At 45.2% G+C, this 25,489-nt stretch overlaps 1 protein-coding gene across 1 annotated transcript in view; it reads left to right on the top strand.

The window, feature by feature from the left end:
- The window catches only part of BRINP1 (BMP/retinoic acid inducible neural specific 1), an 88,992-nt gene extending 76,937 nt beyond the window's left edge, over positions 1 to 12,055 (top strand). Inside the window, exons 7-8 of the mRNA XM_051807951.1 lie at positions 3,775 to 3,997; positions 10,402 to 12,055. Of these exons, the coding sequence (XP_051663911.1) occupies positions 3,775 to 3,997; positions 10,402 to 11,542 (1,364 nt within the window). The 3' untranslated portion in view covers positions 11,543 to 12,055. The remainder of the gene's footprint in view (positions 1 to 3,774; positions 3,998 to 10,401) is intronic.
- Positions 12,056 to 25,489: the final 13,434 nt, after the last annotated feature.

Raw genomic sequence — 25,489 nt, forward strand, 5'->3', positions numbered from 1 at the left:
GGCTGGGGGTGTCAGCAGAGTTTGTTCCACGTTGTTGCTGCTGGTAGTAGTATTGACCCATAGTAGTGCTGTGGTACTCGTGGGATGCTCACCCTCAAGGGCTTGAGATAGGAAAGAGCAACATTATCAGTGAATTGTATCCTTTCCTTCAGCAAGTGATCTGCCTACCCTGAAGCCACACAGGACTAAGCAGAACTTCATCAAGAACTTGTCCCTGTGCTGACTCTCATCCCTTAGTGTAAACCAGTTACTTTCCAACACATTTTCTTCAATAATTATTGTCATAACTGTCCAGGTCTCCATGTCAGGAAAGAAAACTGTGAGGAAAGGACCATCTAGCTCAACCCAAGGCACTGAAGAATTCTTCTTCACAAGTTCTCATAGCAGCAATTTCTTTCTTCACTTTGAAGGTCACTTTAATCCCTTTAATGGGTGGAATGGAGCAGGCTATGATGTTTCCACTTCAACACATGGACCCTGCTGGTGTCTCTGTTGTTGCACAGATTCCTGTGTCCCACTCAGGTTGTCAGCTTGGTGCCCAGCTGGGCAGAGTCAATCATAGCTCATGGCCCCAGGGTGATGACCATCTTGACATGGTCCCCCCATGTACCCTGGGCAGTCCCAGGAGCAGGTCATGAGCTGAAAAAGTCAGATATTTTCTGCGGGTTTCTATGGGTTCATGGATGGGGTGGCAAACTAGAAATGTGGATTTCAGAACCTTCTGCCAGCTCAATCCTACACAAGCCAGACTTGCTGGCAGGAGCTGCCAGCACAGCTCTGCCACTGGTTACGTGGTTAACAGTTGTTAGTTCTGGCACAGGATCTTCCCACAAGATGCTCAAGAGCCAAAAGTGGGCCACCACCCATCAACCCCTTCACCTTCCAGGTGTAACCCAGGCACTGAGAAGGTGAGAGCCCTATGGAGGGAGGAGTTACAGCCCCACTGTGCCTCCTTCACTGTGACATTCTGTCCTTGTCGCACTCGATCCAAAGCAAAGACTGGGGTAGATCATTATATTCAGTCTCCCTCCTCTTGAGATTACAAAGGGGGGGGAAGGTATTTTTCATTTGCCAGGTTAAAGCAACACCCTGCAGTGCAATTTCTGCTCTAGCCATATTCCACCCAGGGCTGGAGGCTTTGCAGGGTTAGATGGAGTGATTATCTTTATGTCTAAAGCTGCTGCATCTCATTCATCACTTTGTTGCATCATGCGTGAACTTATCCTCTGAGATGAAAGTTGCTATCACAAAAGACTGTAGTATTAGTGTTTTGCTTCTTTGTTTTAATAAATATTCCCAATAACTAGAGGATTTTCTTCATTATGAACAGCAGAGGAGAAATCTCTGATGACATCTGAAGGCTTTTCCAATAAAGTGGACTGAAAGGCACACGAGTGCTCTGAAAGCAAACACCGTTTGCACAGGAAGCTGGTGATAGCCTAAAACATTTGTATTCTGCTTCTGGGCTGTGTTGGATCCTCTGTTAATCTGAAAAAAAAAATCGTGCAGGGCAAATCAAGAGTTGGTGTGATTTGGGAAAGCGTCTTCAAAGTCAAGGAGGCTGCAGTGAACTGATGCTGCTTTGAGTCAGCTCAGAGGTTTTTAGCCCTGTGCTTCATTGCTCCTGTGCAAACTGAGAACAATAACACTGCCTTATTCTTGGCATTTTAGTGTGGCTGGCCAAAACAATTCTGTGATTCTGAATCTAAAAAAAAACAAACCCCTTTTGATCAAGTCATGAGGTGGGGTTTTATTTGTTTGTTTCTTTTTTGTGTGTGTGTGTGTGTTTTTTTCCCCCAAGAATATTGCTTTCTGATGAAAATGGGATTTATTTTTTTTTTTAACACTGGAAAAATGAAAGTTTCATTTTTGAAAGAGATGTCTGACATATAAATTCACTGTGGTGCCACCACTCTGCTGCAGAGGCTGGACACTGTCCCGTTCCACACGTGATGCTGAGTCATTGCCATGGGATTCCCTGCAGGGACTGACTCAGCAAAAAAGAGGGGCCAAGCAGCATCATGGGAGGTGTAGTCCCAGCCATCACCAACATTTTCTGTGCAGAGAACTAAAACAACAACAAATGCAAACAGATCTATTAGTTAATTGGAAATTCTCAGGGTTAAGAATTAACTATTCTCAGAAATAGGGAATATCCCCATCCTTACTCTTGGTTTCTGGGCACATTTATGAAGTTTATACATAAATAATAAAGAAACTATCCTGCTTTGAAAGCAGTTCTGTTTTTTTTTTTTAATTTATTTTTTTTCTCTCATCCCCTTTTATTTTAAACAACCCCATCCAGCTTTTATTTGGCCAGATTTGCTGCTCATTTGTTTTCCCCCCGACGTTGCACTGCGGTAGCGAAATGTGCACACTGCACCGAAATTCCTGCCTCGCCCGTCTCGATGAAAAATGTAGCACATTCATCATCAGGGGGAAAAGAGCTCGGGCTCCTGCACAAACAGGCTTTTGAGGGAATTGATTTATAAGGGGTGGGAAGCAAATGCAAGGCTTTTACTGCTGAAAGGTACCCGGAGTAATCAGCGTGGTCAACAGGAGCAATTAGACGTGGTGATGGTTCCAGAGGAGCACTGAGCAGGAGAGGAGCGATTCTGGGGAGGAGAAGGGCACTGAAAGCAACATTAAAAATAGAGTGAAAAAAAACCTGAGGGATGATTAAAAAAAAACAAACCTCTAAGTTATCTTCGGAGGAGACAAGCAGATGTCCCACGGATGTCGGTGGTGCAATGATGATGATTATTTTTATGAGGTGCTCAGTTCCACCATGTGATGAGTAGGATGGGAACATCCATTTCCCATCTATGTGATGCTGGTACTGACTAATGCCCTGATACTCCTTGTTAGGCAGTTAAGCATGAACTGCAAGTTGATGAATAACAGGAAATCTCTTATGCCAATATCTTTAACTTTGTACTATAGGGTGTAAATTATCTGGTCTGATTTTCTCCAGTAATTCTATGGATTGTTTCTTGTCATTGCAAAGGTATCAGCCTTTACAAACTCTCCTTTTTTGCCTTTTTTTTTTTCTATCGCCCTCTTTTCTTTCTGAAAATGGGATGAAGGAATTAAAAAAAACGAGCAACAAACCCCAACATTGAACAATATATTTTTCAATCAATCAGGTTTTTTCCCTTTGGCTAAAATTGATGCATTTTGTTCTCACCTGAGCCCTGCAAACTACTTTATTTTATTGCCATTGTTACATAATGCAACTCATTTAACTTCAAATGGAGTTAAATAAGTAAAAAGAATCGGAATGCCCTTTTTAAAAAACGAGAAAGCAGGACATTTTAACACAATCCAAACCTTTCCTCTGGGGAATTTTGAAAGCTTGGGGTTTTTTTTCCTTTTTTTTTTAAGGACACAGCCAAAGTGCTTTACCTTCAACAACAAACAGCTGAAAAACAATGTAAATGAGAACTCTTTAACTGACAATGATTACAACTCCCAGCTTTTTGTTTATAAGCCCTACACTATAATCTCATGCTCCAGGGAGTTGCTGTCTTTTTTTCTCCACCCTGTGCACTTTAACTGTGTTTTTTCACCTTGATATTCAGTATGGGGGTTTTTTCTTATATGGGAACAGCAACAGCCATGGAATTAGGGGGTTCCTGGGGCAGGCTGACAGAGCAGGGAATTACTGGATATCACTTTCACCGATGGCCTCACATCCTGCAAATTAAAAGCTTTGTAACCTCCTTACAGCTCAGAAACCTCTGCATTTCTCCCCGTTTCTGTGCCTTCTTCCAGATGAGTTTAAATCCTTCATGAAAAGGCTACCTAGCAACCACTTCCTGACCATTGGGAGCATCCACCAGCACTGGGGGAACGACTGGGACCTGCAGAACCGCTACAAGCTGCTGCAGAGCTCCCTGGAAGCCCAGCGCCAGAAGATCCAGCGCACTGCCCGCAAACTCTTTGGCCTCAGTGTCCGCTGTCGGCACAACCCAAACCACCAGCTGCCTAGGGAAAGGTACCTCCATCCCTCACTGGGGACAGGGGGGCTGGGGAGGGGGGCTACTGGAGCTCAGCTTGTGCTTGGGTGTGATCCTGACAGCCTGTGGTTGGATACGGGGTGTGCAGACACGCAGGTTTGGGGGGAAACGGTGAAATCTGGGAGTGGGTTGGAGTTTCTGGAGGTGTAGGTAACCTTTGTCGCAGAGCTGAGCACAATCACCTCCCCTCTGTGTGATCTGCCCCTTGTTCTGTAGTGGTCTGCAGGAATACTGAGGGGAGAGCTCCTTGCAGTTCCAGCTTCCTCAGGAGGGGCAGAGAAGGGGCAGGCACTGAGCTCTGCTCTCTGGGTACCGGGGACAGGACCTCAGGGAATGGCTTGGAGTCGTGTCAGGACAGGTTTTGGGTGGATATTAGAAAAAGGTGCTTCCCCCAGAGGGTGGTTGGGCACTGAACAGGCTCCCCAGGGCAGTGGGCACAGCCCCAAGGCTTCCAGAGCTCCAGGAGGGTTTGGACGATGCTCTCAGGCTCATGGTGTGACTCTTGGGGATGGTCCTGTGCAGGGCCAGGAGCTGGACTCAATGATCCTTGTGGGTCCCTTCCAACTCAGCATATTCTGTGATTCTGTGACTGTTCCAGGGCTGACATTAAGCAGACTAAGCTGCTTTTTAATGGTTTTACCTCATAAACCCCAGCCAAGCTTTAAGGCTTCACTTGCTGTTCAAGTGAACATATGGAGCACAAGATGCTTCAGTCCAGTTTTGAGTTGTGCTCTTCAATGAGCAGAGCCAGAGTGAAAGAGAAGCTTTAGTTTCACTTGGAATACGTCACATTTCTCCTATGAAATGCAGAGTGAACCTGCAAACCCACACTGACCAGGGGCCTTGCAGGGTTCTCCCAGATGGAGAGAGCAGATTTTCCATTAGAGCTACAGCAACTATTGATACTGAATAGTCCCCTCCTGCTGGCTCCTTCCAGCCCTCACCTATAGCTGAGTTTGTTTGCTTCAAGTAATTTTGGGGACTTGCATCTGTGGATTTTAATAAACATCTCTTACTGTGTCTTTCTGTACTGTCTGGAGTGAAATAATACTGAAAATCCGGGGGGGGGGAAATTAGTCCAAGTGCTTTTTCTTCCATGCTTCTCTTGGAAGGGTCAGCAGAAGTTAGTATTAGTAGAAACTGGATATTTTTTCACTTCCTTCATTACTTAAATATTTAGTTTGAAGAGAAAATTGACTGACTGACTGTTGTCACCTGTTCTCATCCAGCTCCCGGGCTGCTAAACACGCTGACTTTTCATTTCATCACTGTGCAGCTGAGAAAACTCTTCCAGGGCTTAACATCTCTTTAATTACCAAGAAATCTCATGTTTCTGGACAAAGATTTGATGGACTTACTAGGGATGAGGAGAAATATCTATTAAGTGTAAGAGATTATAAAAAAAAAGTCTTTGGAGAGCTTCCTAAACCTGGCCCATTCCTGCCAAGTGGCTGAGCTGCTCTGACCAGGAAAAGAGCTGGAGGAGGCTCAGCCATGTCCAGGAGGTATTTTTAGTTGTGCCACAACAACAACAAAGAGAAGCAGCAGTGAGCAAATATCCAGCCAACCACGTTGCTTCAAAACACTCAGATAAATATGTCTTGAGCATTTCTCATCTATTTTAAAAAATCAGCCAAGCAGAAGGGGAGCCTCCAACTACTACAATGAAATCTGGGGGAAGGAGGATGAAATGGATGATGGCAGCTGGGTTTTTAACTGACTGATGTGCTTGATTTGTTTAAGTCAACATCAGCAGGCATATTATCATTTCTTTTCTTATTTGTCATTGTGCATCTGTAGCTAGGCAGGGGAGCAGCTCCAGAGACAGCTCTGTCTTGGAGGAGGTTTGCATCCCACCTTTCTGCTCACAGAGCTGGGAAATACTCTAATTTTCTAATTGTTGCTGCACAGGGCAACAGATGCTTATCAGACACGCGAGTGGCTTTGAAAGGATGGAAAGGTTCTGTTAAAAGCAAGCCTCTCTCTCTTTAATACACATTAAAGAGAGAGCCTAAAATATGCATTCAAGGCAATGTAAAAAAAAGAAATGGCATTGCTGTTGATTGTCCTGAGGGAAAGGGAGAGGTGGTGATTCCAAAAGAAAGATAAGAAAGGAAGAGCAGGGATTTTGGCAATTAGGCTGATTCTCCATGACCTTTTGCAATAGCTAAGAAGGAGAGATAGATACAGTTATATAGATAGAGGTATAGTATAGATATATAGACACAGATATATTTGGTCTGCACTGCTTTTGTAAAAAACCAGACAAGTTTACAGATTTAAAAAAGGGACAAGTTTGTTGGTTTAAAAAAGAAACCACTCCCCAGTTGTTAAAGCTTCCATGCGTAATGAGTACCTGTAGTTGCTTTTTAAAACACTGGATGTAAAATAGAAATAACATCCAAAAAAGAGCAGGGCTTATACATGTTCTGGGCTCCAGCCAAATTGTCATTAGTTAAGAATACATCTTGCAGATGCTGAGAACAAAAATAGCACTTTTTACTTCACCGTTCTGTACAGAAAACCCAAAAGTACCCCCAGAGCAGCTCATGCTGGTTGGAAAGTGAAAGGTGAGTTTGTAAAGGAAAACTTGTTTAATCCTTACCTTTTATTCTTGTAAATAAATAAATTTAAAAAAAAAAAAGAAAGGATCTCTCCTGCTGGATGGGATTTTTGGTTGGTTTATTTTCTTTTTCTTTGAGTTTTTTTGTTTGTTTTGGTTTGTGGGTTTTTCTTTGTTTGTTCTGGGGTTTTGTTTTGGTTTGTGGGTTTTTCTTTGTTTGTTTTGTGTTTTGTTTTGTTGATGGGGGGTTGTTTGTTTATTTTGGCATGGTTTGTTTTTCTAATCGACTCAGACACATCTACAACAGTTACCTCTTTGTCTCATGAAACACCCATCAGCCTCCTCCCTTCCCCAGACCTGATTAATCCCAAAGAATGACAAATCATGAGGAAAAAAAATTATTCATCACCTCTCTGTGTAATCTGACCTCTGCTTCTGGTCTGAAAGCCCAACACTGTCCTGCAAAACGCTTTTTTTTGGTCAGAACAGATTGGTTTTTAACGGTGAAACAGCTCTGAACCTGGTTCCTGTTCCAGCAGTGCCAGGGACCAGCGAGGAACAGCCAGAAAACACTGCAAAGTAACTCTCACTTCCAGCTTTGCCTGCATTTAGTATTTATTTTCAGTGTAGAATCAGAGAATCGTTTAGGCTGGAAAAGCCCTCCAAGATCATCAAGTCCAACCTGTGCCTGAGCCCCACCTTGTCCCCCAGCCCAGAGCACTGAGTGACACGTCCAGCCCTTCCCTGGACATCTCCAGGGATGGGGACTCCCCCACCTCCCTGGGCAGCCCCTCCCAATGCCTGAACACCCTCTCAGTGAGGAAATTCTTCCTGATATCCAACCTGAACCTCCCCTGGCACAGCTTGAGGTTGTTTCCTCTTGTCCTGTCCCTTGTTCCCTGGAAGCAGAGCCTGACTCCCACCCTCCTTTCCAGTAGCTGTAGAGAGAGATGAGGTCTCCCCTGAGCCTCCTTTTCTCCAGTTTTCTAATGTAAGATATATAAAGATATAAAGCAAGACAAAGATCTTAAATGCAAAATTGCTTGACAATGACCTTTGAAGACGTAGTTTTCCTTCTTTTAATATCACACGCTGTAGCACTTTATACTTTGAACTCCAGAGGTAGCAAACATTAGGTAAAATAAGTTCTGCAATGACATCAAAGTTGGAGAAAGATAAACTGACAGCTCCTTAATGAAAGGGAAAATAATTGAAATGAAAATCAATGCCTACTCTGCTACTGGCTTTCATTTTAAGCAGTGGCTTATTTCAGCTTCCTTCTGCCCCAACACCTCCTGGGGACATTCCCAGGAGCCTGAGCCATCAGAGGTGTGTGTTTTAAAGTTACCTCCTGTCAGCTGGAGGGCTCTGGCTGCCCCTGTGCATATTCTTAACCTGTCCCAGATGCAAGACAAAATGGGGTAATTTATACCACTTTTCCTCCCTCTCACTCCATCACACTTCCCATTGTCGTGTTTGCAGCCCATGCCCAGCTCTGCCCTGGATTCTGCATTTTCATTTAATTATGTCCTTTATCGCTGCCATCAGCAGATGGTGGGTACTCACCTTTTTCTTTTTCTTCTTGTTTTTATTTTTGGGGGAGTTTTTTGTCCTGCTTATGTCTTTGCTGAAAGCTAAGACATACCCATACGTAACAAAACACCCAATTTCTCATCCTTCCTCCACAAAGTTCATCTGGGAAACAGGAATTTTACTGGTTTCAATTGCCAGATATCAGCTGAGGCTTCTTTCCCATTCTGCTCTGCTGACTTTTAGTATAAAAGAAGGACAGAACACACCTGAGATGGACAAAATGTGGTCACCTGACTCTAACTCATATCATGTCCCCTGCTGTATAGCCTGGCAGTCCTTGTCCCATGAACTCAATGGCATTATCAACACCTAAAACCTGTGTAAAAGTACCACTGCACAAATCCAGGTGCACTTGACTGGCTTTCCAAACAGGAGCCCACGAGGCTTCAGATGGGGTAAAACATTTGTATTGCTGAAAAAGTGAGCAAAAATTCACCCATGAGCAGGAAAGAGCCCCAGCCCTCAGGGATGGTTTTGAAAGGGCTGCTTGATGCCAGCAGCGTGTTTTGCAGCCCCACTGTGCTGTGCTGTCCCCTCCCCTCCGAGGCAGAGCTGTCCCAGGAATCAGGAGGATTTTTTCCTATGGACCAGGGCTGTGAGTGTCTCCCTCTAGGGCAGATATTTATGGAGGGCACTGCCTTGTTCCCAAGCTTCCCAGCCAACCTTGTCTTTTCCAGTAGCAGGAGAGCTCTGTTGACTGTGAACAGGGGAAGGAGACTCTGGCAGCCCTGTGCCTCAGGAGGAATGTGAAAATTGTGTTTCCACATCTGAGCTTCAGAATTTTTCTGCTAAAGCCTGTCCTTTTTCCTCACTCTGTATCTTTTTTTTCCCCATTTCACTCCTTTTCTTCCTGTTCTCTTTCAGCTGTTTCAGTTTTTCCTTCTCCATCCCTATTGCCCCTGCATTTCTCTCATTTTTCCTTTTACCTGCACATTTTCCCATCTTTCTTCTCCTACTCTTTCCGTTTCTGCTCCTTGGCTATTTCTTTCCTTCCAGTGCTTTCCTCTGTTTTACACTCTCATCCCTCCCCTCTCTCCCTCTCCCTAATCATCTTGCTGTTCTTTGCTGCTGTATCATTTAATGCCTTCTTTGATACAGCCCACAGCTTAATGATTATTCGGAGGTCAGGCGATGCAGGTGCCACGAATTTCACTAATCCAGCTCTGAGAGCCTCTGTCCATAATCACTCCTCCCGTTCTTCAGGGGCTGAATCCTAATTTGTCATTAGCCAGTCCTCTCACTGCAGCACTCCCAGGAACTTTCTGCCCACGGGAGACAATGAAGTATTCATTAGCCAGGGGGGGAAGGCGGAGGGAGGGAGCAGCGGCTGCACAGACCGATCTGCTGAGGCTGCTGAGAAAGGAGTCGCTGTGCTGAGCTCTCCTGGGGCGCTGGGGAGGGGGGAGAGGGGGCAAAAAAAGCAACGTGGCAAGTGGGTTACACAAAAAGTGAACACGGGTTGCAGTGTCACTCATTAGGAGTCATTCCAGGGCTGCAGGGTGTGGAGGTGACAGTGCTGATACAGCAAGTGTGAGAGTGGTGGGGCTCAGGGGTGGGCAAGCGGGGCTGCTTTTAAGGGGAGAGGCTGCAAGAGGTGTTTATTAGCAGTAGAGTTTGGGGTTTTTTTTAAGGAGAAACTATTTTAGCAGCTTTGTCTCAATGAATCCTGACTTCCACCCTGCTTTCTGCTGTTATGAGCTCTGCACCACAAGCACAGGTTACTACTGGCTTTCCCTTATCCCATTACGGGTCTGGTTTTGGAGAGTGGGGCTATTTGCCAACGACATGGAGAGGAGCTTTCTCCTGCTAGCCTGGGAGTTCTGCTGCCCTGTGATATCTGATAGCACCTCAGCCTCTGGCATGGCTTTATCAGCTCCATTCCCACGGCTGAACTTTGTCACTGTGGTGCTGATGGGATCCTTGGCAGGAGACTGTGCCAGTCTCAGCTCCTGGAACAGTGTGAGGAGAGAGAAATCAGATGATCAGTCCTAACTGCTCAGATATTTCTTAGAAGGCTTTTGCTCTTCACCAAAGGAGTAAACAGCAGATGAAAGATTCAGTCTAGAAATAGACTGGAATAGCTCCCAGATGCCACGGCAGGGCATCGATGTTCTGAGAGCTCTGCCTCAGATATATCCCAGAAAACGCTGTAGCTCTGGTGAGATGCCAACACCCAGGACTCCCTGAAGCCCTCCAGTGCTAATGGTTTCTTCTCCCCACCTGCAGGACGATACAGGAGTGGCTCACCCGGGTCCAGTCCCTGCTCTACTGCAACGAGAACGGGTTCTGGGGAACCTTCCTGGAAAGCCAGCGGAGCTGCGTTTGCCACGGCGGCACCAGCCTGTGCCAGCGCCCCATCCCCTGCATCATCGGGGGCAACAACAGCTGTGCCATGTGCAGCCTGGCCAACATCTCCCTCTGTGGCTCGTGCAACAAGGGCTATAAGCTTTACCGGGGTCGCTGCGAGCCTCAGAACGTGGACTCGGAGCGCAGCGAGCAGTTCATCAGCTTCGAGACAGACCTGGACTTCCAGGACCTGGAGCTGAAGTACCTGCTGCAGAAGATGGACTCCCGCCTGTACGTGCACACCACTTTCATCAGCAACGAGATCCGCCTGGACACCTTCTTCGACCCCAGGTGGCGCAAGCGCATGTCCCTCACCCTGAAGAGCAACAAGAACCGGATGGACTTCATCCACATGGTGATCGGGATCTCCATGCGCATCTGCCAGATGCGCAACAGCAGCCTGGACCCCATGTTCTTCGTCTACGTCAACCCCTTCAGCGGGAGCCACTCGGAGGGCTGGAACATGCCCTTCGGGGAGTACGGCTACCCCCGCTGGGAGAAAATCCGCCTCCAAAACAGCCAGTGCTACAACTGGACCCTGCTGCTGGGCAACCGGTGGAAAACCTTTTTTGAGACCGTGCACATCTACCTGCGCAGCCGGACTCGGCTGCCCTCCCTGCTGCGGAACGAGACTGGCCAAGGGCCCGTGGACCTCTCCGACCCCACCAAGCGCCAGTTCTACATCAAGATCTCGGACGTGCAGGTCTATGGCTACAGCCTGCGCTTCAACGCCGACCTGCTGCGCAGCGCGGTGCAGCAGGTCAACCAGTCCTACACGCAGGGCGGGCAGTTCTACTCCTCCTCCTCCGTCATGCTCTTGCTGCTGGATATTCGGGACCGAATCAACAGACTGGCGCCTCCCGTGGCCCCGGGGAAGCCCCAGCTGGATCTGTTCTCTTGTATGCTCAAGCACCGCCTGAAGCTCACCAACAGCGAGATCATCCGCGTGAACCACGCCCTGGACCTGTACAACACCGAGATCCTCAAACAGTCGGACCAGATGACGGCCAAACTCTGCTAACCCGGACTTAATCCATGTTGGACACATGTTGGTGAATCGATCCTTTTGCTGTATAAAAAAATTCAAAAAAAAAAACAAAAATAAAAGAGAAAAAAGAGAAAAAAGAGGAAAAAAAAAAAAACAACAAACCTGAAAAAGCAAGAACGAGAGGCGGGGGGAAAGCATAAAGAGAAGGGGGGAAAAACAAGGTTTGTAAAATGTAATTAATATACAAAAGAGGAAAAAAAAAAAGAGGAAATTCTTCATTTGTTGAAAACTAAACCCATTCTAGCAGCTGTATAAAACTGTCAGGCATGTTTGTTATTTCTATAATCCGTCATAAAAGGGTAACACCTTACTCTCTCTTGACCTTGGGGGTGTTGCTTGCTAGTCCTCAGGGGCAGCAGAGTAAATAAAGGGAGGAGCAGAGAGAGGGGCAAACTTCTGTAACGAACTGTAAAGTTTTCTGCTATGCAGGTGCCAAGACAAAGAGACATACAAAAAAAAAAAAAAAAAACCAGAACAAAAACAAAATCAAAGCATACAAACAAACAAACAAACAAGAGTTATATGTAAATGTAAAAGAGCTGCCATTATTCCTATAGTGGGAGTAAATGGTTAAAGATAAAAGAGATTTCTTCTGTTGAGATTTACGCCAGCTTTACCTTGAGTTATTCCCGCAGCCTGTGCTGAGCTTTGCTGGAGGACAGGTGGGGATGGCAGTTCTTTGAGAGTAAAACTGATGCCTCCTTGGGGAGAAGACACATAAGAGGTGGAGGGTGGGTGCAGGTCTCAGGAGTGTTCACTTTGGGATTTCCATCTTGGAACACTTTTCACCAGAGGTAGAGTCTCAACACTCAAAATGGGGCGTGTTGGGTCCCCTCGGATGTTTTGCCAGCTTGGAGTTCCTGCCCTGCATGAGGCTGCTGGTGCCTTCAGTGGTGCCAGAGCTGGAGGAGCAACACCTGTAAATCTTCAGTCACTCATCTTTCAGGTACTTCAGTAGCGTTCCTAAAGCAGAGAAAGCCAAAATCATAACGCCACTTTGATAAACCTGGACTTAAAGGCAAACCTGAGATTGGCTTTCTGCCTCAGGTTCTGGGCTTTCCAGTAGCACTGGGAAACCCTCATCACCACCAAAACCAAAGCACAATGCAAGAGAATCCATTTCCAAGGAAACCTGGAGACACTGAAGGGTACATAGGTCATTTTTGTTCTTTGGGGAAGGAAAAATCCCTTTTACTTTCTTATGTTTCTGTGGCTGTGAATACTATCCTTGTCTCACTTACACTTTCTCTGTCCACAAAAAAAAAAAAAAAAAAAAAAAGAAAATACAGAAAATATACGAGAACATTTTATTAAAATATATGCAAAAGTAGTAAAAGGGAGGGGTGGGAGGGAAGAGCACAACAATCAAATCTACCCTGAGTTTGCAAGGATAAAGCCAAATTAAAAAGGACTGAGTTATCAAAAAAAGAACTAAAATAACTAAAAGGTGGGTAACATTTTTTGGAATGCGTGTGCCCGTGTGTTTGGATTTTAAAAATATAATATTTTGGATGAAGCGTGTGAATGCAGGATCAGCTGAGCTGGGTGATGAAGCCTGAACACTGTGAGAGGTGAGTAGTGAGGTGTTTCTCTTAATTTCACTGTTTTTTTTTTTAGTTTAAGTTGATTGTGAGAAGTACTAGTGGGAGACTGGAATTTCTGCCCTCAGAGAAGGGAGAAATAAATCTCTGATCCCGACTCTTTGAGACCTGGAGGTGTATCCCAAAGCAAAAGAGGCCTGAGCAGGAGGGACAGACCAATCAGACAAAATTCAGATTTGGCTCAAGATTTAACACGTTGATTCGATTGAGCCCAAAATAGCTTTGTAGAAATGTTGACCTTACTTGGAGGCTTTGGCTCAGATTCTGAGAACAACATCAGTTCTTCTGGGAAGACCTAAATGCATTGTGGTGTTACTCCTGTGACACCAGGGACTTGGGCAATTAAGTTTGGTTTCAGGTTTACTTTAATTCCTGTGATTTTGGTTGATGCTCATCCAAATTTCCTGCAAAGGAATTGGACACCTTAAGGAAAATAGATATTCACTGAACTCTCCTGCTGAGCTACCAACTGAGGGGAGAAGAGAAGCAATCTGGGTAGTTACTGAGGGCAGAAGAGAAGCTATTTGGGCAGGAAAACCCCAAAAGAAGTCCTAGTCACAAAAGCACACATCAGTCCCTATCTGCCTGCCCAAAGGTGGGGGAGTTCATGTATCAGAAGAAGAGCTGGGTGAATTAAACAACAATTTCTAGGGACATCCATTGATTTCCTTTAGTAGTAACTTTGTTTTCCTTAACTTGCATCCAGATCTCTTCATCTCTCTCCTGGTCAGTCCACACATGAGGTCACAAGGTTTCCTACTTTCCCCAGTGTTTGTTTTTCCTTTTGATTGGTCTTTGCTTTGTGTAGAAGAGGTTTATAGTACAGACCCCACCATTCAAAGAGGGTTCTTTATAGATGTGCCATTTCTGCCTCAGCTTTCTGATAAGAGAAAATTCACCAGCAGTAATATGCATGGAGGGTAGTTTTAAGCAAATAGCAGAGAGTATTCATGGGAAATGAATGTCAAATTTGTAATTATGAGTAGAAATAATGTTCCTGACAGTTACATCCATCTAAGCAGGGAATAGAAATGTACTGTTTAAATTACATGTATGACCCAAAGAGCTGACACTGAAAAGAACTATGGTTATTGCTCTAAAAATACTGAATACTGCTTATGAGCAACCTCCAGCCTGAGCTGCAGCCTGCATGCAATGATGGGATTTGCTCATGGCTGGGAATAGTGGCCGTGCCAACACAAAGTGAAATTAATTCGATAAATTTCCTTCCTTTGAGATAAGAACCCAGCTCCAGTGACTCAAAGCCAAAGAAGCTGCAATTAAATCTCAGATCTCGTGGGTAACTAGGAACACATTACCTAAATCTTGCCTGGTATTTGTGGCACTGTTAGGGATCAAATCAATTGCCCTCATGTATCTTTAATGGTGCCTTGGGAGGAGCAGCCCTCAGAATTAATGGGGGGCAACTCCATAAATCTTCAGAGAGACACTGGGTGCCAACCCAACGTTAAATCCTTGCTGTCCCAGTCAGTGGACAGTGTGGGGTTAGAGAGGCACTAACATGAGCCAATATTCCCATCATGAAGTTCCCATGGAGTGTGGAAAACCAGTGCAGGGAGACAGACAGAAGGAAGTTTGGCACAGAACTGCTGTCAGCACGTGGAACTCGCCTTGGGAGTACCTGGTGGTGCACCATGGCACCTGGGTATGATGGCACATCAGCACAGCAATGGGGAGCCATGTGCCAGCATGGCCAGATGAAATTTTGTGAAGGAATGAAGCCAAAATGTCAGGAATAAATTCCCATGTCCTTTAGTGCAGGGGGAAATGCAGCTATTTGGCAGCTCAACCACCATTTTGGGCTCAAATTTTATGTCAGTGAGAAAATGGAAAACCAAAACCAAACAACTCAATCAAACATGGCCTGGATGATGCCTTTGATGCCAGGAAATAAATTAGAGGGCACATGCTCTTCTTCCACTGCCCAGTCCCATAAGCTTTTCCCCAGGTGGGGGGACAGGCTGTGAGAGCCAGATCCAGAAACAGATCCCAGAGATTTTAGGGAATTTGTTCTGCAGGCAGTAAGAGATGTGGAAGCATCCGGGATACTTCTGTCTCAACAAGAGAAAGCAGTTCAGGTGCCCCTGGAGAGGCCACACCAGTGCTGTTAATGGTGTCAATGGGCTTCTGAGCAAATTATGTCCAGGGCCACTCCACTTGGTCAGAAAAAGGTGGTTCTCAAGACAATTATTAGAATGGAGGGTAACTAATAGAGGAGAATTAGGTGGGACCCAGAGAATCCTTTCACACATAACACTACATTCACTATCCTGCATGATCAGTAGATACTGTTGTAGAGTTTAATGACAAAAGGGATATTCATACTCTCAAATAACAGCAACTATCCTCTGACTGCATGAGAATGAAATCCAGCTTCCTCTACAGAAGAAGGAGTTAGGGAGCAATCCATCGGATTGTCAAGATCAGCTAATGCAGAGATGGTCCTACCAATTCAGGGCAGATACTTGTCCCTTCTTGTCATCAAATCAGGAACTGCATGAAAGCTGGAGCTTCCAAATAACCCAGAGAAAACCAGGAAAGCCAGATGCCAGGTGTCCCAAAGCCAAAGCATGGCAAAAAGGGCAGAACCTACCTGCTTCTTCCCTTCAAATGCAGAAGAATTCTGGGATCAATTGCTTCAAGTCACATGAGGGAATGCAGTGGGAGCTTACCAAGAAATGTGCTCTTTTTAAATTATTCAAATTTAGACCTACCAGCCGGTGTGGCAGAAAGCAAAAGACGTCAGCAAGTCTTATTAACATGCTGATGCTATGGCTGCACAAGTGTACAGAGTGTCCATTTGGATCAGGGCTAAGAGCACAACAGGGAGTTGCCATGGAAACATGGGCAGGCCATTAATTAGCTCTTGCATGGAATCATCAGGAAGAATCTGGACCTCTGCAGCTCTGCCCTCCTCAGAGGCAAAGGGCACAGACCCAGTGACCCCCCCAGTGAGGCCCAGTGACCCCTCCACTGCTCCAAGAACAACCACATTCTGGAGCAGAAATGTCCTCTTGGAGGGGGGATAACAAAAGGGCATGACAAGGGAGGAAGCCTGTGAAATAAAAAAAGCATGGAGACCATTTCACCCTTCCTTTCCCAAACCTCCCCAAACCTCCCCAAACCTTCCCAAACCTTCCCAAACCTTCCCAAACCTTCCCTTCCCAAACCTTCCCTTCCCAAACCTTCCCAAACCTTCCTTTCCCTCCCCAACCTTCCCAAACCTTCCCCTCCCTTCCCCTTGCAGATAAAACACGAGATCTGCTGCTTTTGGAGCTGATGACACACCAGTGACCTCAAAGAAACCAGGACCAGCCACCACTCCCTGGTGAACCCAGTTAATGCAGTTCCATCTTCTTGGCTGGGCTGCACCTGGGATGAGGGAATTCCAACACTCCCTGGTGCTGCCCTGCTGCCCAGAGCCATCTCTGGCCGTGCCAAACCAGGATTCCCTTTCCCCAAAGAGCAACATGGGCGAGTAAGAGAGGCTTCTTGGCCACTTGCCCAGCCTCCCTCCAGAGCCAGAATCGTGTGAGCAAGCTGTGATGGACTTCAGCTGCCATGGGTGGGATGTTCTTTTCAGTGTTTAGCCCACTTGCTGAAGTGCTGCTCAGGAGGAGGTTTGGCAGATGGTGCCTCCTGTGCCAGGGTGTAGCAGGATGCCCAGCCTGGCTGCTCAGTGCCAGAGCTGCAGGAGACACCCTGAGAGGCAACCCAAGCTGTGTGCTCCTGCCTCCAGCCAGAGCACTTCCCTTGAGGAATCAACCCTCCTTGGAAGGAAGGCACAAGGGTTGGGTGCTGCAGGTCCCTCTCTGAGAGCAGAGAGAGGGCAGGGTGGTCTGGTGTGTGTGTTGGGGGAGAGGCTGACGGGAGAAACACGAAACAAAGTCATGAGGGAGACATTTCCATGTTCTTTCTACCTTGGAAAGTTTGAAATCACACATTAGCCCTGCTGGACCCATTCAGATTACAGACCTTCTTGTCCAAGACACTTTTTCTAATCTACCTATCAATTAACACCTCCTCACAACTAACCTTTTTTCCCATAAGCTAAAACTGCCTTGTCTTAATGTCACCGAGATTATTATTCTTCTGTAAACTAAATAAATATGGAAAACAGTGAGGACTAAAAAGCTGTATGAAAACCTTGCTGGAAATTTCAGTCCTTCCTCCTGAATTCTGACCTGATGCAAGATGAGTGCACAATGTTCAACGAAAAATTACCTTCCTTCTGTGTAACAAGAAAAAAAGCAAATTAGACAATTCTGTGCCCCTTGAATATTAAAGACACCTACAGGAACAGCCCCAGGTACTGTTACCCCATTTTGTGTCCCCATCCTTAGTGTTTATCTGTACAGCAGTGCAATTGTCAGGGGGTTCCTCTTGGCCTCCAGCACTTGCTTTTCAGACAAGAAGGAAATTTGACCTTGTGTAGAGACCTAGAAAAAACAGGCCATGGGTTCCTCCCCAGGAGAACTACAAAAGGTATTGCTGGAAAAAATAATCACGGCAGTGGAATCTGTGGAGGACTGAGATCTGGTGAGGTGACCCTGAACAGGCACAAAAGAAATTGGATTACTGACCTCAGTGCTCAGGGAGGACTCCTTTCACTCCCCAAGCCCATCCTGTCTCTCATCATCTCCTCAAAACTGAGTTTTGGCTCAGCAATGAACAAAGCCAGCCCATTAGATATTATATATAACAACACATCATGTAAGCACAGCTCAAAATAATATTTTAATGCCACCGAAAAAGTCAACTAAATCAAACTGAGCAAAAAAAAAAAAAAAGTAAAATTAAATGGGAAAAGCACACCAGCTCGTTCTGTTTATTAGGGATGTTTTTGTCAGTGATAAATTGCTGTGAGATACCTTAATTTTTAATACACAACAGCTTCCAGTAGAAAATGTCCAACTGAATTATTTTGGCTGAAATTTTAAACAAGGTCTAAAAAAAATAAATAACTTAAAGTCAGGAATTTGTGATTGAAACACGTGGGATGGATATTACATTTTGAGAATCTGAATTACCCTGTGTTTTAATACTGTCAGTCATGCTGTCTGGAACATAGATTTGTCTAAATAGGAAAAAGAGGTTCAACTGGGATGATTTTCCAAGGCGCTCACAGATCTCCTTAAACAGGGTGTGCCAAGGGGAGCTGAAGGTCAGGAGCTCTGGAAGATGCTGCCAGGAACAGAGGGAAGAGCAACTGGGTTATGGTGCTGATAAATTCAGGTGAGGAATACAAGAGAGAGAGAAACACATCTCATACCTTCTGTATTTCTATTTGCAGGTATATATTTTGTTGAGTTTTGGTATGTGTATATTATTTATCTTTTAATTTTGGTTTTGAGGTTTTGATCACAATCCAAGTCTGTGTTTGGTCCTGGTCATACACAGGGTTAATACAGTCCTGTCACTTCAATAGACACAGTCAGTTTAGGGCTCACCTGATTTTTAGAGGTGTGAAAAGGAAGCCCAAGATGGACTTTTGTGCAAAACCTGCACAGAACTGTGACCAGAGTCTGTCTGGAGTCTCAGCCTTAAGACTGACCTTTGTATGAAGACAAGGAGAAATGCCAGGGCAGGGATTGTTGTTCCAGGTGTGTTTAATTTCCACTGACAGTTCCTGGTGTCTGACTGCCCTGCTCTCACAGGCACTGAGAGTGACCTTGAGAAAGATGTACAATGATGAGCTGCCACGCTGTGGGTTTGGTTTCAGACTTGTGACACCCCAGTGCTCAGGCCAAGCCTGCAAGAACTGCCTTTGCCTGATTTTGGGGCAAAGTGAACTCCATGATAAAAATTTTCCAGAGATGGAGCAATCCTCCTTTCAGCCTCTTTTCTGGAATAGGCTCCTTGACAACAGGCAGCATCTCCTCCTTTGTGGGGCTGGGGTGTAGCTTGGGACTGAATCTTGTTCTGCAGTGTGATGACAGGATCATATTATACAAATGTCATGCATCTGATAACTGAGATCTGGCTTCCCTAAGACATTTAGACTCAGGCTTCTGTTAAGATTCATTCCAGGACAAGAAAGCAAAACCTGGATATTGGCTCAGTTGGATTTAGACATTAATTCTGATCTTTTTGTGTTTTTACAAGCTGCTCAATTAAGGTAGATCACTCCTGCCTTACTCCAGGATACCCGTGAACCATCTCCATGCTTTCGTTCTCTCTTGATATGAAAATCTAATCATGTTCATTGCTCAAAATCAACTCTGGTTGAAGACTAATGCAAAAAGGCTCAGCTTAAGCAAGCAGCTTGTTCAGGAAATGTAGATAAGAAACCCTCACGGGTTGCTTTGAAAGTCAATAGACTTGGGTTTAGAAGGATTAGTGAAGGGCTCAGTCCTGCAGGGTGCTGAGCACGGTGGATTGAGATACTGAGTGTCTGAATGAGTGCCAAAGGGACTGTTCAAACCCCTCAGAGTTCAGATAATGCCCATATATTTTTTTGGCTGGAATTCAGAGTTCTCAATAACTGGTAACACGTGTTGAGCTCAGGGAGAATCCCAGATCTCAGGGCTGTAAAGGCCCGGGAGCCCCAAGATCAACCCCCAACTTGCCAGCCTGAATTACTGCTTTAATCCCAGCAGCTGGTGGGGTGCAGTGAGCTGTGATGGAGCGTGCACAGAGCCTTTCAGGCCGAGATGAGCACTCACAGTGCACCCCACAGCCAGCACGTGTCCAAAGGAACACCAATTGCATCATTCCTTAATGAGAATTAATATGTCTGATGGAGCACTGAGGGACCTCAGTCGTGCACCAAGACCCCAGAGTAGCTGGCATTTTACTGAGACGTAAGAAAAAGGAGCTGTGGTGTCACAAAGCTCCTCAGAAGAGCACTAATTAAGAGGAAGATACATGTGGCACCAGCTGAAGTTCCCAGTGGGTTTTCAAGGGTCAGTCCTGTAAAGGTGGACCAGTCCTTCATCTGCTTTTTTTAGGGTGGTTTTTTGCTGCCCTCTCTCCTCAGGAAATGTTGAACAGGAGCCATTGTTTTTGTCATCTGCATATATTCCTTTTCCCAAGGTGTTTTTATACCTCTCTGATATTCTTGATGGGGTGAGCAGCATTTCCTTCAGGTCAGCATTGCTCGTGCATTTATTACAGGATCCAGTTAATAAAAATAAAGGCCAACAAATTTAGAACAAGAAATAGCACAAAAGCCAACTAGTTGATACAGACACGACAAACTCATGCTCTAAAAAGGATTTGTTTTAAACCCAAAAGAGGGCAGAAAGAGTTGTCCATGGTCACACAGTTAGTCAGTGGCAGAAAGAAAATAAAAAAGTTGGTCATGCCCAGCCCATGTCAGTGGTTTTTAAAGTCTGTACCTCCAGGAGCAAGATTTAACTGGGAAATTCAGGGTTTGTTTCCAGGGTGGAGGGAGCTAAGGAGCCAAAACCACATCTACTGTGTGACTTCTTTATTCACCAGTTGTGGAATAGCTCTAATTTATTTGAAATATCAGGCTTTGGCCAGAGGCAAGGTATTTAAGACCAGGGTACCCAGCTGTTCGAACAGCCCTGGCATATCCCACCTCTCTGTGCTCTCCTGTAAAACAATAATGCCATTTCTCCCATCATTATGCATCACACATCAATCTGGCTGCTCATGAACAGCTCTGACCTGAATCTGTCACTTTACAACAAACTCCTGTAGGATTCCAGGTTTACTGCCATATAACTGCTTTATTATACATGGAAGGCTGTAATAAGCTGATTAAAAAACCTTCCCTCCTCATTTTTTTTTTTAAAGACTTAATATATACTTTTCTGACATCAGATAAGTACAAAATAAACCTGGAGCTTCACCCAAAATATATTATGCAAAGAAACCTGTCACTATAAAAAGCTTAAACCACGCAGGACTCCCTGTACCAACTCCTCTCTGCACTGCTTTGGCTTCATAAGAGGGAGTCTTGTTGTGGAAACTGTTAATTCTTTAAAAGCCTTGAGTCAAGCTATCATTTCTGTGATTCAGCTGCTGAAAGACACCTCCCCTCCCTAGAAATGCAGCTTTCTGGAACAGTATTTTCATTTTGAGGAGGAAAGTTCTAAACTTCAGCAGAAAACACCATTGTCAAAGTTTAGGGTGAAAGGCAACATTCCATCATGTTTCAGCTCAGGAATCTCAGGACAGGGAGACTTTGGTGAATGATTTAAGAGGCATGGGCTCCTCTGCTGGGTTTTGATTACTTCATGGCAGATGAGACAGAACCAGCCAAATGCTAAACTGGAAATGAAGTGTTTCAATAATTTCCCATTACAAATGTCAACAAAAATTATATTTTGCTGAATTTGCATTTCTGCAAGAGAAAACTGTTCAGCTGGGGGAAAATAAATTGGTCAGCTCTATCAGCAGAACTAGTTATGAGAAGTGAAGTTCATCACATCTGAGCTAATGGGGTGTGAAAAGTTGGCCTGGCTGAGTACAGTAGAACTTTCTTACTGCTCCTGAGAGGCTTCAGAGGAAGGAGTGATCCCTGATTACTCTTTCTGTCTACACAGATGTAATGTGCTGCTCCAGACAGGGCTGGGGAGTAAAAAACTCCATGTGTTTCCAACTCCCACCCTGATATTGAGGCCAGTCTGCAAAATTTGGTCTCCATCACACTTTCCATGTATAATGCTCCATAGAGGGAATCAGCCAGGAAGGGAACACATCACACCCCACCCAAATTGGCTCTTACCCTTGTGAGACTCCCCACTGCTCCATGAAATTATTTTGTGTGTATATTTTTCCACCTGGAACTGGTGGAAGGAGCAAAGGGAATGTGTTGCAGCCCTGGTGACATGGCACAGAGGACACGTCTTGAGGGTGGCTGGCTGTGGTGTGAAGGAGCACAGTCTGCTCTGATAGTGGTGAAGAACTGTCCTGGATAGAGGCAACCAAACCTGGCAGACATATGGATATCTAAAATAGATCTGGGAGCAAAATATCCTGTAAACTACACCAGGGTGTAACTTGGAGGGAACAAGGTGGTTGCTCCAAAAGGAGAGTCAGCTAAGTGTGGGATGTGATTGCTCTGGATATATAGGACCTTGGAGCAAGATGGTGGCACATATGGCCAAGCAGAACAGGGTTTTTGCAAAATAGAAGGCGCAATTGTGATGATCATCTGCAGTGTTCTAAAGCACGACCTGACAAGTTAGAGCTCAGCTTTAAAGGTGGAGAAGGTATTTTGGGTCTGACATCCAAGCCACTGACAGTGGCAGGGTTTTGCAGTGTGTGCTCTGCAATCAGGGAACAAAACCCCCAGATATTCCTGGTGATCAAAGCCCCTCTTTTGAATCAGTTATTGAGTTTTTGCTCTTGTTGCAATCACTGGCCAGCACAAGCTGAATTACAGTGTTCTCTATTAACCAGCGCTGCTTGCTCCCCCTTAATTAGTGCAGACCAGTGGAGTTTGAGGTGAATGAGGTGACCATTAGATGCAATTTTATCATTGATGTTGAAAAGGCAACCAGACCCTCAACTCTTCCCTCTGCAAGTACCTGCCTTCCCTTTGTGAGATGATCAATAGCCCTTCCCCTGGAGGAGGTGGGCACAGCACCTTTCAGGACTGATAATTGTGCAGGATCCAAGTGTTTTCTAATAAAATCTTTCAAAACCTTCACAAAATTTCTACCAAAGGCAGGCATTCCTGAGAGACCTATAATTATTGAGAGCATAAGAGACAAGAGATGAGAGTTATCAGCCCGTCTCACAAAAATAGGACCAATTCAAATCAGGGACCTGAAAGAGCGGGATGTGGACAATCAAATGAGAGTGGCAAAAAGAAATAATAATAATAAATAATAATAAAAGAACAAGGATCAATACTGCTAAGGAAAAAAAAAATCATTTAATTTTATACAAGCCATAAAGCTTACACACATTCTGTGATTTCCCAGAGGTCTCCTGACTGATTCTATTTTCTTGTAAAACCCTCATCTTTACACAGCACATCCACAGCTCCTATCTCTGCAATACAAATGTACATCCACACTGCAGGACACCCCGAGAGATTTATTCCCTCAATGCTGCTCTTCCTCTTCTTTTTTTTTTTTTTTCACATTTCAAAGTCAAATATTTATCTTTTGGCATCTTCTGTGTTATGCTTTGATCCTTGAAAGAGAGAAAAATCCCTTCTCATTGCCCTCACCCTGGAAAACCAGGAAGGCAGAGGCTCCATTGCTTTCAGTGAAGTGGCCAGGAGGGTGCAGAGAGATGATCAGCTTCACACAGCAGATGGGAAGATGGCTCCAAAACCACTGTTTTCCCCAAACTATGGCAACATGTCAACATACTGACACATCCAAAGGCTTGGCATTCACGCAGGAAAAATACTAATTCAGGTTGAGGAAGACACTGGGACATCTTGCCTTCTCTTTGAAAACATCTGTTTTAAATTCACATTATGGCACAGTCTGATTTCTGCTGATTCATCTTGAAATCTACCCCTTTCCTAGGATAATAGAGATCAAAAAAAAATCTTTTGTACACAGTATGGTCAATGCATCCTGTGCTTTTGTCTGCAGCATTAGAGGGGAATGTCTGTAGGAGGCCTGTTCTAAGTTTATCCTGATGCAAAGGTGTTTTCCTTCACCTACATTTGCCTGGACCAGTGTCCAGACTATGAAATATGAAGGTGTCGATCTCACTTCCTTGCTGGCAAGGATAATTGGAGAAGCTGTGTGGAATAGTGTGCAAAGAGGGCCAAAAATCAAATTAACAATCCAGTTATTTCCCTCTTTCCTACCACTGACAAGCACAGCCAGACCCCTCAGGCAGCTCTGCTGCCTCCAGTGTGGAGGTTTGGGGCCCAGGACTCTGATGAGGGGGTGCTCCTGCCCCACTTGTGGCACCCAAAGGTGTATCCTCCTGTTCCCAAGGTGCTCCAGCCCTTTTGGAAGTCTCCCTCTGGTTTCTTTACTAACATCTTTGCCCATGGAAGCTCAGCTCTTCTGCTTCCTGCAAAGGAGACAGAGGAGACCAGCCCAAAAGAAAAGGAGGAAAAACAAATCAAAGGGGGAGTGGGGAAGGGGGAATCCCACTTTGCAACAACTGGAAATCTCCTCAGATGTCCAGAGGAGCACCAAGCTCTCTGAGGTGCCCCCAGGGAGAGCAGGAAGGACAGGAGGTGGGAGGGAAAGGAAAAGAGGAAAATCATTAGACTGAAAACTCAGTTGAAAGGAGCAAAGGAAGGTGGGTGTGAGCCAGGCTGTGTTGAGCTGTGTTATCACTCTGGGTAGTTCAGGGAGCTTTCAGGTGATTGCTCTAAAAATACCTTATCTGCAACCGTTAAAAATAATTTCCTCCTTTCTACTTATTGACCTCCCTCTTTACTTTTATGACCTCCCCAGTCCCAAACATCTTCCAAGGATTTAAAAATAACAAGCTGCCTTTCTTCCTCCCCACCTGATTTGATTAACTTACATAGTTCTGTTCAGTTGTGTGAGTGTGGAAAATGAAAGCCTGAGAGAAGAGCTTTGCATTTGCTGTTTGGTGTGTCACTCTCCCAGAGCAATGAGCAACACTCCTTGCACACTGTCCCTGGGTACATTTTGGGGGATAGGAACTGCATTTTCAGATAGGAACTGCTTTCTTTTGAGCTGATTTGTTGTCCTGGTGGTCTATGGTCCGAGGAAAAGTGTGCTCAGGGAAAGGGAGACACTTCAGCTGGACAGGAGAACATCAGAGAGAGCAGCAAACCACAGTGACTTGCTTTGTCCATGGATTAATGGCTGCACTTTATTCCAGTCACAGCTTTTCCTTGATGTTCCTTCCCTTGCTGTGGGAGTGGCCAGCAGTGCAAGGGTTTGGGCAGCTTAGTTGGCCATAATATCTCCACAGAATAGGTTGGAAGGGATCACAGTGGAGTCATCTGGCCCAACCTCTAGATGTCCTAGAGGTCATCCATCTTCTTGGGCCTTGTTTAACTGCTGTACCTTGTACCTCATGGTTTGAAGTGGCATTTATTTCTTCATTTTGGTCTTCTGACACCAACAGGAAGCAATCTTGAGCTCCTCAAAGAGGATGAACCCCAGAATGTCACCACTTCAGGCTAATTGTGTCTTTAAGGCACCAAGGATTTCAATTTACCTAAGGGAGAGGGCTGTGCTCAGGGGCCCTCAGGTGCAGGCATGGAAGGGCTGTGCAAGATGTTGTCCTGGTTTGATTTGGAAGGACAATTTAGAATCCCATTGTTCATCCTTTGCTGGAGACGGGGTATTATTTAGCAGGCAAAAGTATCAAACAAGGGGGGGGGGAAAAAGTCCAGCAGAATGGATACAGATGCACTTCATTT

This window comes from Manacus candei, unplaced genomic scaffold, assembly GCF_025592945.1.
Source record: "Manacus candei isolate 608988 ecotype Guabito, Panama unplaced genomic scaffold, ASM2559294v1 h1tg000071l, whole genome shotgun sequence".
NCBI classification, from domain to species: domain Eukaryota; kingdom Metazoa; phylum Chordata; class Aves; order Passeriformes; family Pipridae; genus Manacus; species Manacus candei.